Source organism: Callospermophilus lateralis, chromosome 17, assembly GCF_048772815.1.
Source record: "Callospermophilus lateralis isolate mCalLat2 chromosome 17, mCalLat2.hap1, whole genome shotgun sequence".
NCBI classification, from domain to species: domain Eukaryota; kingdom Metazoa; phylum Chordata; class Mammalia; order Rodentia; family Sciuridae; genus Callospermophilus; species Callospermophilus lateralis.
The window spans coordinates 2,040,148-2,053,508 of NC_135321.1; the positions used below are offsets into that span (position 1 = coordinate 2,040,148).

Here is a 13,361-nt window from a genome sequence, read left to right on the forward strand (position 1 = left end):
AGCACTTCAGGTAGTTTTTCATTTATATGTTAGGAAAATTACATGACAGATGTTATGTCCACATTTTTCACATAAGAAAATTAAGTCAGAGAAAAATTAGGTAATTTCACCAAAATTACACAGCAGGCTATGGATGAGCCAGGGTTAGATTACAAGCTGAGCCATCTCTGAGGGGCATTTTCTTTCCTCCAAGCCACATAATACATCATCCCAAAACAAGTGTTTCTCATACCTGTGTGTATCCTTATATGTCGCGTTAGCTGACTTGGCTTTTGAAACGTCTTTCCACAGTGTGGACATGAATATGTGAATCCACTCCTGTCAACATTCCGGTTATAAGACCTGGTTCCAGACACCCTAGTGTGAGAGAGGAAGGTGCTCATTAGATTATCTCCTTTACATTACAGGTTCACAGTGAAAACACTGCCAGGCGGCCAGCGGGCGGGTCATGCAAACAGGTTCTAGAGGTCAGTCATGTCCACACACACCCTAGTTTTTTGAATCCAATATCATGAACTTCATTTTTTCTATTTCTATTGAAAAGAGAAACTTGGTTTTTGCAGGTCTGGACACTGCAGTTGGCAGGCACAGGTTCTGCCTGGCATGGTCAAATATGGAGACACTGGCAGGTATGATTTCCATGGGGACACCAACTGCACGCCACCTCCTGCAGTCTGCTTGCTTTCCTAGTGTATGGACTCTGATGATTTCCACCTGGAACTCCCACAACCTGGCCACCCCTCTGAACTCCAGCCCTGGACGGGGGCTCTGTTGGCCTGGCCTCGTGACTGGCTGGCCAGAAGCTCCAGCCTGACCCATCCAACAAAGTACTCTGATTCTTTCCAACCTCCCCTTTCCACATCAGGACCCAGAGGCTCCTAAGTGCACAGATTTGAAACTCAGAAGTCACAATGGATCCTTCAAGACCCTCTCCAAGTCACTGGCTTTATTATGAAACACCCCTCTCAACTTCCAGCCACCTTCTCATCACAGACAGCAGTGTCCTTTCCCAGTGGCCTGGTCAGCCTTGGCCTGTGGGTAAAGTCTTCTAAGGGCCACCCTCAGGAATGAGAACCCTGACTCCTGGGACAGTGGCCTCCCTCACACCCCCATGCCTGCCCTCTGCAGGGGCACGCACCAGCCTGGCCTCCTTCCTGCTCTCAACCCAGGAAGCTCAGGCTAGGATTCTGCACACCCTCCCGGCAGGCTGGCTGCCCTTTGTGTAGTCCTGCCCGTTCCTTCAAAAGCCCTCCTTAGGAGACCCGGGTCAAAGAGCTGCCTCGCTCTGATCAGACGACCTGACGGCGCTCACCTTGACTGACCCCTTCACGTGGTCCTATAAAGGACAGCTCCCTAAGGACACAGCCTCAGCTGCCTGGTTCATCCCTCAATCTGCAAAGACCTAGAAGCTAGGGCTGCCTAGGTGTAATTACCACCTGGACATCCCCAGTCACCTCCAAAACCTTTAGAAGAAACATCAAAAACACCAATGCTAAGCCTCATCTGAGTAACACGCTAATAGAAGCGAATGCATCATAAAAGCAGCAGATCAGCCCACAAACGCAGAGCCGAACCTGTTCTACAGCTTTTACACCATGGCTGGCACCTCCCACTGACCTTCCCAGTGACCTGCACTACCGTGGACCTGAACCAGGTGTGCGGAGCAGTGGTCTGGTGCCACACTGTCATGTGGTCTCACTTGGGGCACAGTATGTACTTCTCATCCATCATGGCAAAGAAGGCCAGGTTCAGAATTCTACCAAGCTCAAAGAACAGTCCATACCTAACTTTATAGTGAGTCTTCACATGGTCCTTCAGCTCTGCTGAGGTCTCGAACTCCTCCTTGCAGGACTTGCAGGTGTGGCTACGGGTGTTCGCCAGCTCCCGCCGGTGCTCCTCCAGGTGGATGGCCAGCTGGCTCTGCAGCGTGAACTCATCCCCACACTCTGAGCAGATGAGGTTCTGGAAGAAGAAATGCAGCTGTGAGCGGGACAGACACTGCCAAGCCACTGCTCCCTAATAGACCTGGCACCTGAACAGTCAATAGACACACATTCTTCCCTCCTAGCAAACATTATTTTCACATCTCAAATAATAACCACTGCCCAGATTTGAATGGATAAAAATCATCTTTATTGGAAGAGAAAGACTAGAAAAGGACGGGGAAACAAGACAATTTTTAAGACAAATGAACTCTATACCATGTGGCTTCAACAGCTAGCGTTTGAGCCACCTGTTCCCAAAACCTCGAAGGAACAGAATGACTTCAACCTACAACAGGGCCAGGAGAGAATTCAAGGACAGACTGTGCTTTAGCATACCACTTAAACAGAACAAAGACTCAGGGGTTTCAAATGGAGACACAACATCCTCTGCTCAGTGTGATCCACGGGCACAGCTGATCTTGAATTGCCCTGCGTGTGTGCCAGGAAACAGGCTAAAATACAGGACAGCACAAGCCCACCGCAAAAAAAAAAAAAAAAAAGACTAAGGATCTGAACTGACCACCAGGCACAGTGGTGTGCACTGTAATCCAGCTTCTGGGGAGTCTGAGGCAGGAGATCACAAGTTCGAGGCCAGTCTGGGCAATTTAGCAAGACGTTGCTCAAAACATTTTTTAAAAGGGCTGGGTATAGGGCATAGAGGTAGACTGTTCCTGAGTTCAACCCCTCATACCAAAAAGAAAAACACTAAGTTAACTATATTTGGGTACTCTTTAGTAATGCACCTCACCTGCTGGGGGATTGCTGGTGCTATTCCTACTGCTGCTCCATTGCAGCTGGCCAGCACTGGCCCACACAAGCCGCAGGTAAGTCCACCTTCCCTGCAGTGTGCTGGGGACAGGCTGTAGTAGCCTGGGAGACCATGACAAAACCCACTGTGCTGGGATCGTCGCAGAAGATGCACTGTGGTACAAAGCCAGTGCTCGGCAGCCACGCTAGTGGCCCTTAGCCTGGCACAGGCTCCAGTCATGTACCCACATGCAGTTCCATAATATATCATTTCCTTAAATGATTTATGCTAGTATTTATAGTCCCTCCAAACAAACTGTCCAAACATGAAAAAGTGAGTTTAATCTGTCAATGAACATAAGTGGTTACTTCCAAATTAAAAGAAAAAAAAATTGCATTTCTCAGGCTGAGGCTGTAGCTCAGAGGCAGAGTGCTTGCCCAGCATGTGTGAGGCGCTGGGTTCAATCCTTAGCACCATATACAAATAAAATAATGGCATTATTTCATCCATCTACAACTACAAAAAAAAAAAATTGAAATTGCATTTCTCTCCATTCAAATTTCTTCTAATTACTATGGATATCGTTTTGTAAACGTATGCAAACCTTGTTACAATCAGGCCATTGTAACTGATCCTACCTAGAATTATGCTTCAGGAAATGACAAGGATGAATAAAATACTTTGAGCAGTCCAACAATGATTTAAACTTAAATGACTTTAAATTAGCATTATTATATAATAATTGAAGAAAATAATTAATTACTAGGTTGTTAGTGATGTGCTGATAATAAAGAAAATTTACTCTAGGATTCTGCCAAAAAGGAAGCAATTATCTGTATCTTCCCTTACTGCATCTCTACAGAAAAGGCCTGCCCTCTCTTCATCCCTGCATGCTGGGCAGAAGGAAATGCTCGTCCTCGTAACAAACATCCCCCCACGTCTCTCTTTCAAAGTACAAAGCTGAACTTGACCCTCACATCTACCCTCCCGGCCTTACTCTCTCACGCTCTGCTCACATCTGTCCTCTTCACTAGCTGCTGTACCAAAGGACCAGGGGTACGTATCTCAGGGACTGTCTCCATGGATACTGTCAGATGTTCCTCAGAAGCATCTGATGACTCCACAAGAGCAGAGCAGAGCCGACAGTGCTGGGGAGGAGGGGAGCACAGGGAGCGTGAGGAGGGCACATTCCAGTCGTGTTTTCATATATGTGCAAACACGCCACAAGTCCATTCTGTATTGTGAAAATGCTGGCGTGTGCCCGATTCACCAGGCTGGAAAGCAGGGCTGAGCATCCCTGGTCAGAGCCAAGATGGGCCACCACTGTCCCTCTGCTCTCCACCAGCATTCCAAAGGAGTCAGAACCTTCCTCCAGCTCTGCACTTGGGCCACACCTGAGGAAGTCCCAGGCAGGAGACCCAAAACGCATGCACAGCACAGGGACCACAGCCCTCACTTCGAGATATTCTCCGCACTAGAGATAACACCAATCTCCCTTGAAACAGACTGTTGAGGTAACAGTGATGATGCTGAGTGGCCAGTAGGTCACCAGGGCAAATGTACAGCATCCAAATCAACCTCAACCTGCTCAAGATGGGCATCTGTAAGGAGCCAGAGCATGCAATCTGCACAGGTCGCGCTCCCTGCCGCCCAGGTCCCTGGCTGGGCAGTCACCTTTACCCACCTGAGCCCCAGGGCCTCCCCTTTCTAGGCTGCCCTGCAAGCCCCTGGGCCACACTGCCCTTCCTGCCCAGCTTTCCCAGCAGCCATTCTCGCTCTCCAGAAGCACCCATCTCTGGACTTCAGATGGTACCCGCAGCCCGAGACCCGGATCAGAACACAGAAAGCTGCCCTCGTGGCATCCTGGGCCCTCTCCATGTCACTGTTCACTGCAGCGCTGCCCAGACAGCACAGGTGTGTGCACAGCCCCCAGGAGCAGGTGTGTCTGAGTGTGCTATCCCCACACCCCCTGCAGCCCCTTACAGGAAGTGATGACTCAGTAAACACTGAACCTCAACAATAAAGTGCCTTTCAGGAAACCATTCCTAAGTGACTGGAGCTGTGCTCACTCTTTTGGCTGACTTCTCGAGTTTGAGATTTATTCTGATAGACTACTGACCACTCTGGTTTTCAGACTACTCCTTTCAATAGAGCTCTATGGAAACATCAGCCTACGGTGTTCTAAGAGTGTAGCACCTACAGCTAAAAGGTGAACCATGTTCCTAAGAACATATGTTCAGGTATAGTAAGAAGAGGTATTTTAAGTCAACTTTCTGCCTCTTTTATGAGTAGCTTTCACTGCTGCACTGGATCCCTTCTGTGGTCTGTGCTGACCCCAGGAAGCACTCAAGAGTGCCACTCCCAGAGCTTCCAGGCACAGCCCCCAGACAACAGCAAAAGGAACCCCAGCAAATGGAGTGGACAGGAAGGACTGCAAGCCCCACTGTGGATGAAATCACAGCAAATTTTGAAAAGCATCTCCAAAGAACACAGAGCATGAAAGTTCTGCTCTTGGCCTGTGCAGCCACACTGGGCTAAGAGAAGTGCAGCTGCCCACCCAAGCTCTACCTCATCACCTGCACATGGCTGGGATGTAGCTCAGGGGTAAAGCATTTGCCTAGGACATAAGAGGCCCTGGGTTCCACCTCCAGCATCACACACACTCAAAAAGAGTTGATGGCTCCACCTACAGTAATGACCAAATCAGAAAATCAGACACTCATCAGTGACCTGCAGATTAACTGAGATTATTTAAAAATAACTATTAGAATTTGGAAATCTGTATAAAACTAGTTCTAGTTCATGGGACACTAGTTCTAGTTCATGCGAAGGCAGTACTAAGAGGAAAGTTCACTGCATGGAGTTCATCCTTACAAGAAGAAAAAGTCAACAAATAAATGACCTCACACTACATCTCAAAGCCCTAGAAAAAGAAGAATAAATCCACACCAAAAGCAGTAGAAGACAGGAACTAATTAAAATCAGAGCTGAAATCAATGAAATTGAAACAAAAGAAACAATTGAAAATTTTGGAAAAAAACATTGGTTCTTGGAAAAAAAATAACCAAAATTGATAAACTCTTAGCCATGCTAACGAAGAGAAGAAGAGAGAAAACTCAAATTACTAACATCCGTGATGAAAAAGGAACTACATGACTGACACTACAGAAATAGACAACAATTAGAAATCATTGTGAAAACTTGTACTCCAATAAAATAAAAATATCGAAGGCAGACAAATTTCTAGAGTCATATGATTTGCCCAAACTGAATCTGGAAGATATACACAAGTTAACAGATCAATTTCAAGCAATGAAACACAAGATGCCATCAGAAGCCTACCAACCAAGAAAAGCCCAGGACCTGATGGATACACAGCTGAGTTCTACAAGACCCTTAAAGAATAACTAATACTAACACTCCTCAAATTATTTCACAAAATATAAAAAGAGGCAGCACTTCCAAACTCAATCTATAAGGCCAATGTCACCCTGATTTCAAAACCAGGCAAAGACACATCAAAGAAAGAAAACTTCAGATCGATGTCTCTAATGAACATAGATGCAAAAATTCTCAATAAAATTCTGGCAAATCAAATACAAAAACATATCAAAAAGATCATGCAACACGATCAAGTGGGGTTCATCCCAGGGACGCAAAGTCATCTCAGCATACAGAAATCAATAAATGTAATTCACCACATCAATAGACTTAAAGATAAGAATCAAATGATCATCTCAACAGATGCAGAAAAAGCATCCGACAAATACAGCACTCTGACATGTTCAAAACACTAGAAAAACTAGGGCTAACAGGAACATATCTCAACATGGTAAAAGCCGTCTATAGTAAGCCCCAGGCCAACATCATTCTAAATGGAGAAAATTTGAAGGCATTCTCTCTAAAAACTGGAACAAGACAGGGATGCCCTCTTTCACCACTTCTACTTAACATAGTTCTTGAAACTCTAGCCAGAGAAATTAGACAAAAGAAAATAAAGGGATATGGATAGGAAAAGAAGAACTCAATTTATCATTATTTGCCAATAATATGATTCTATGCCTAGAAGACCCAAAAAATTCCACCAGAAAACTTCTCGAACTAATAAATGAATTCAGCAAAGTAGAGGATATAAAATCAATATCCATAAATCAGAAGCATTTACGAACATCAGTGACAAATCCTTTGAAAGAGAAACTAGGAAAACTACCCCATTTATAATAGCCTCAAAAAAATAAATAAATAAATAAAATACTTGGATTCAACTTAATGAAAGAGATGAAAGACCTCTACAATGAAAACTACAACACACTAAAGAAAGAAATTAAAGAAGACCTTAGAAGATGGAAAGATCTCTCTTGTTCTTGGACAGGCAGAATTAATATTGTCAAAATGACCATACTACCAAGAGCACTACACAGGTTTAGTGCAATTCCAATCAAATTCCCAATGACATTCCTCATAGAAATAGAAAAGGCAGTCATGAAATACATCTGGAAAAATAAGGGACCCAAAGAGCTAAAGCAATCTTTAGCAAAAAGAGTGAAGCAGGTGGCATCACTATACCAGACCTCAAACTATACTACAGAGCAATAATAACAAAACAGCATGGTATTGGCACCAAAATAGACTTGTTGACCGAGAGTACAGAATAGACGACACAGAGATAAACCCACACAAATACAGTTATCTCATATTATACAAAGGCACCAAAAACATATTGGAGAAAGGATAGCCTCTTCAACAAATTGTTCTGGGAAAACTGAAAATTCATACGCAACAAAATGAAATTAAACCCCTATCTCTCACCATGCACAAAACTCAACTCAAACTGGATTAAGGACCTAGGAATTAAACCAGAGATCCTGCTCCTAATAGAAAAAAAAAAAAAAGTCATTATATCATTATGTCAGATTAGGCCCTGACTTCCATAATAAGACATAGCTTTAGAGTTAATAGCAAGAATCAATAAATGGTATGAATCAAACTAAAAAGCTTCTTCTCAGCAAAAGAAATAATCAGTGAGGTGAATAGAGAGCCTACTTTTGGGGAGCAAATTTTTACTGCACACATCAGATAGAGCACTAATCTCTAGGATATATAAAGAACTCAAAAATCTTAACACCAAAAAAACCAAATAACCCAATCAATAAATGGGCCAAGGAACTAAACAGACATGATATATAATCAATCAACAAACACATGAAAAAATGTTCAAGAGAAATGCAAATCAAAACTACTTTAAGTTTTCATCTCACTCCAGTTAGAATGGCAGCTATTAAGAATACAAACATCAAAGTGTTGGAGAAAGGCACACTCATACATTGCTGGTAGGTCTGCAAATGGTGCAATCAATATGGAAAGTGGTATGGAGATACCTTGGAAAACTTGGAATGGAAACACCATTTGACCCAGCTATCCCCCTCCTCAGTTTTTACCCAACATTTTACCAACATTGTTTATAACAGCACAATTCACAATAGCTGAACTGTGGAACCAACCTAGGTGCTCTTCAGTAGTTGAATGGATAAAGAAACCATGGTATATATACACAATGGAATATTACTCAGCATTAAAGGAGGATAAAATAATGGCACTTGCAGGTAAGTAGATGGAGTAGGAGAATATCATGCTAAGTGAAGTAAACCAATCCCAAAAAACCAAATGTTTTCTTTGATATGTAGATGCCAATCCATGTGGGGATGGGGGTGGGGGGGTAGCGTGTGAGGATGGAGGGACTTTAGATAGGGCAAAGCAGAGGAAGAAGAAGGGAGGGGGCAGGGGAATAGGAAAGATGGTGGAATGAGATGGACATCATTACCCCAAGTACATGTATGAAGACATGAATGGAGTGACTCTACTTTGTATACAACCAGAGACATGAAAAATTGTGCTCTATATGTGTACTATGAATTGAAATGATCAGCATATCAAAGAAAACATACGGCATTTGGGTTTTGGGGATTGGCTTACTTATTAATTGAAATGCATTCTGCTGTCATATTTAATAAATTAGAAAAAATAATTTTTTTAAAAAAAACCTGGTTCATATGTAGCCAGATGCAGTGTTACAAGCCTGTAATCCCAGCAACTCAGGAGGCTGAGGCAGGAGGACGGCAAGTTCAAGACCAGTCTCAGCAAATTAGTGAGGCCCTAAGCAACTTAGAAAGACCCTGTCTCAAAACAAAACATTATAAAAGAGCTGAGGATGTGGATCAGTGTTAAAGTGCCCCTGGATTCAATCCCCAACACACACACACACACACACACACACACACACACACACCCCAGTCCACAGGTAAAACCCTGCTGACCAGCAGGAGCACTTGGCCCTGAGCTCAGGATAGGACAGTACCTCTTCCTTTTCGTGCAGCATGAGATGTGCCTTGAGGCTTGCCACCCGGGAGAACTTCTTGTTGCACACGGGGCAGGTGGGGTCGTCCCCATTGTGGGTGCACTTATGGAGAGTCAGGTTGAACTCGACGTTGAACGTCTGCGGACACTGGTCACATCGATGTGGCTATTTGGAGAAAAAAGTAAAGAAGCCACTGAAACCCAACCTTTCCACAAATACTTGTTCAATTAGTGTTTCTAAACAGCAGCCAGCACCAATCCAGACCTTTTCCAAACACTTCTCAGCTGCACAGGGACCTGTGTCAATAGATCCAGAGGGACACAGCAAAGCCACTGGCAGGACAGCAAGGATGGCAGAACAATGGCATACACAGACAGCACTGGGGGTGAAGTGCCTGCAGATGTGCCAGTCACAGTCTCAGCACTGGATAAGGAGAAGCTCCAGCCCGCAGGCAGCACCCTCCCCTTCCTTTCTGAGCACTCACGCTGCCAACAGAGCCACCTCTAGCACAGAAAGCCACACTTGCCTTTCCAGACTGCCAGAGCTGCTTCCCAGGGGCAGAATCCCCCAGGGGTCACAGAGCCCGACTTCCCTCTGTGCCACACCAAGCTCGGCCAGAAGAGCCTGAGGCAGCCCTCCCGTGGCCCAGGACGACCCAGGATCCTGGTCCCCACAGTTCACCAGCTTACACTGCCCTACCACAAAAGAATCAGCAACCACTTTTTAGCTATGACCACCACTACCATTTCCAACCGTCAGGCAAATCCTTTTCCATGACTACACAGAATCCTTGGCACACCCACAAGGGGATGGTACAGGGGTTGGGTTGTAGCTTAGTGGCAGAGGGCATGCTTACCATGCATAGGCCCTGACTCAACCCCACCCACCAAAACCAACCAACCAACCAATCAACCCACCAGGTGGTGTTGCTCCTGCTAGAACTCAAAAACATCGGGATGCAATCCAGGCCTGACAATGCACACCGTAACCCCAGCTACTCAGTCTGAGGCAGGGGGACCACAGTTGCACGGCCAGCCTGGGCAACTTAGAAAGACCCTGTCTCAAATTTTTAAAAAGCACTGGGATATGGCTCAGTGCTTACCTCAATGTTCAAGGCCCTAGTTTCAATCCTCAATATTGCAAAAATCAATGAATCAATCAATCAAACATCTAGAATGCCTTTCAAAAGCACATAAGGGTAAAACTTCCTGCTGCAGAAAAACATTTAAAATACACCAAATCTGCACTTAGTCACATTAGATATTGAAACTACAGAAAAAAGTCATATTTAATAAATAAATTGTTCACTTATAAATAACTTCGATAGACTCATTCACTATGACAATCTCTTAAAAAGATGCCAAAATGTTTAGACAATATAAAATGTTCTATGACTTAGGAACCTAATTTTAAGAAGTCGTCCTTTACATGTCGATTCTTACCAGTCCTCCAGCTTCAGGCCCACATACCTTGTCATTCCGCTCATGCTCCCTCATGTGGCGCTGGAACTGAGCCTCTCTTGGGAAGGACAGCAGGCAGATCTCACATTTGTGGAAGTTTGGAGTTGGACAGTCATCATCAATGTTCTCCGCGTTCAGTGGTAACATCCCATCTACACAATTGTGTACATACAGACAATAAATACCAGGTGTTATTCTCATTACATAAACAAAATTAAATTATTTGATTATTATTTAAAAACCAACCCATACCAGAGATCTACAAAAGATGTGAGAGGAAATTAATAATGCACAAATTTTTTACAATGAACTTGTTTTAAAGTTAGAAATGAGCAATCTGAGATAGCTGACATACAAGATAAGAGAATCATCATAAGATTTCTAGAAACCTGTGACTTGAAACCATGCATGCTGGTCTCGAAGGCTGCTATGGTTTGGATGTGAGGTGTCTCCAAAAGTTCACGTGTGAGACAGTGCATGAAGGTTTAGAGGAGAAATGATTCGATTATAACAGCCTTGACCCAATCATCAAGTGAGTCCCCTAACAGGGATTACCTAGGTGGTAGCTGAAGGTGGGTAGCGTGTGGCTGAAGGAGGCGGGCAGTGGGGATGAGTCCTTGGATATATATTTTGTTTCTGGTGAGTGGAGTGTCTCTGTGTGTCCCCTTTCTGGTCACCATGTGGGCTGCTTTCCTCCACCACACTCTTCTGCATGATGTTCAGCCTCACCTCGGGCCCCGAGGAATGGAGCCTGCCATCTATAGATTGAGACCTCTGAAACCATAAGCCCCCAAATAAACTTTTCCTCCTCTAAAATTGTTCTTGTCAGGTCTTTCAGTCACAGTACGAAAAAGCAGACAAAGGCCATAATGAAGCTTCTTAAACTTCACAGACCCACTTAATTTCCTTTTAATCCCTTGGGACCATAAAGCAGTCACCTCTAAATCACCTTGAGAGGCATCAATAATCCACACTGTTTTTTCAATCACTCAGTAAGCCAAACTCCAGCAGAAGCATAAAGCCTTTAGATGCTAATTCTCCAATTTGACCTATCTCTAAAAACTGCTGCAAAGCAAGATTAAGTCAAAAAGAAAAGGCTCTGTCCTCTCAGGGGGCCAGCGTCCAGGGAGTTAAGGGAAGCGGCAGCTTAGCCAATCCTGCTCTCACTAAGCCTCCTATGAAGTCGCTCAGGTAAAGCTATAAACTTTAAGGTAGCCTCCAGCAAGAATAAATACAGCAAAGAATATTCAAGAATAATCACAAGATTTGTCAAGAATGTCACAAATCCCCACTACTCTTCTCTAAGATAAGTAAATATACTCCAAGTCTTAAAATTAGGATGTAAATACATAAAGCACCTGAACTGCATAGGGACTGAATACATCCCATGCAACTCTGCATCAAATTTGATTCCAAAAATTGGGATCTGAGAAAACTTGGGTTCAGGAGGGGCTCTGCTCCTTCAGAGATGGGACAGCACAAGCATGACACCTTTCTCACAGCCCTGCACACTCCTATGGGAGAGGACAACCTCGCAGTCCCCTGATGCCAAGCCTCCTGCCCTGGGCAGAAACCTGCCTGTTAGCAAGGATAGGAGGTGTGTGCAGCGGAGGTGGGCAGGGGCAGATGGGGGGACAACAGCAACTAACTCTTCTGCAGATCTTTAGGGTAAAGGGCAAAGTCAAGCTTTTAGAAATATTAGTGTTCCAGGTGAAAACATTATGTAAAGCAGTATGGAGAATCCTCAGAAAACTGGGAATGGAGCCACCATTCGACCCAGTTATCCCACTCCTTGGTTTATATCCAAAGGACTTAAAATCAGCACACTACAGGGACACAGCCACATCAATGTTTACAGCAGCTCAACTCACAATAGCTAAACTCTAAAACCAACCTAGGGGTCCTTCAGCAGACGAATGGATAAAGAAAATGTGGTGTGTATACACAATGGAATATTACTCAGCTTTAAAGTAGAATGAAATGATGGCATTTGCTGGTAAAAGAATGGAGCTGGAGAATATCACACTAAGCGAAATAAGCCAATCCCCAAAAACTAAAGGCCGAATGTTTTCTCTGATATGCAGATGCTAATTTACAATGATGGCGGGTGGCTACGGAAAAATAGAGTTACTTTAGGTAGAGGAGAATGAAGTGGGGGGGTTACAGGGGTAGGAAGGATAACAGAATGAATCAGACATTATTACCCTCTGTACATATATGACTATACGACCAGTATGATTCTACATCATGCACCACCAGAAGAATGAGAAATCGTACTCCATTTATGTATGATGTGTCAAAGTGCATTCTACTGTCATGTATAACTTTAAGAAAAGAAATATTAATGATTCAAAAGATCAAAATTTCATACATTAAAAAAAAAAAAAAAAGGTCCGCTGCTGGGTAGATTGTCACATGCCCAGTAATCCCAGCTGCTAGGAAAACTGAGAAAGGACAAAGGCAAGCTCTTCACAAATTCAAGGCCAGCCTCAGGAACTTAAGAGTCTCAACATGAAATTTAGAAAGGGCTGGAGTGTGGCTCAGTGGTAGAACACATACACATGGGAGGTCCTAGTTTCAATTCCCAGAAAGTACCACAAAAAAAAAAAAAAAAAATTAAAAAGTCTACTGAGGAAGGATTTTACATAAACTTGATTCTATTTATTCTAAACTATGTCCAGATAGAACAAACTGAAATTGTCTGTACTAAACTGTTTATGAATCCACAGGCCCAAATAAAAGGATTTGGGGGACTGCATCAGTGGATGTTATTCCCTTCAGAGAAGTCTGTAGTGACGGTAAGAATACTAAGA

The 13,361-nt window shown here is 43.9% G+C and overlaps 1 protein-coding gene across 7 annotated transcripts in view; it reads right to left on the reverse strand.

Annotated features, from left to right (window-relative positions):
* Znf236 (zinc finger protein 236) overlaps positions 1–13,361 on the reverse strand; it is a 103,759-nt gene that overhangs the window by 84,297 nt on the left and 6,101 nt on the right. For 6 of the 7 annotated variants that reach the window (XR_013154544.1, XR_013154543.1, XM_077105599.1 and 3 more), the window contains exons 2-5: positions 10,558–10,700; positions 9,089–9,253; positions 1,784–1,962; positions 233–357 (exon numbers count right to left, since the gene is read on the reverse strand). Coding sequence is in view for 5 of the 7 variants with exons in the window: in XM_077105599.1 (XP_076961714.1) it covers positions 233–357; positions 1,784–1,962; positions 9,089–9,253; positions 10,558–10,700 (612 nt within the window). In the remaining 2 variants the exon portion in view is untranslated. Of the gene's footprint in view, positions 1–232; positions 358–1,783; positions 1,963–9,088; positions 9,254–10,557; positions 10,701–11,103; positions 11,157–13,361 lie in introns of those variants that run through there. The other variant, XM_077105596.1, reaches the window with a different exon arrangement.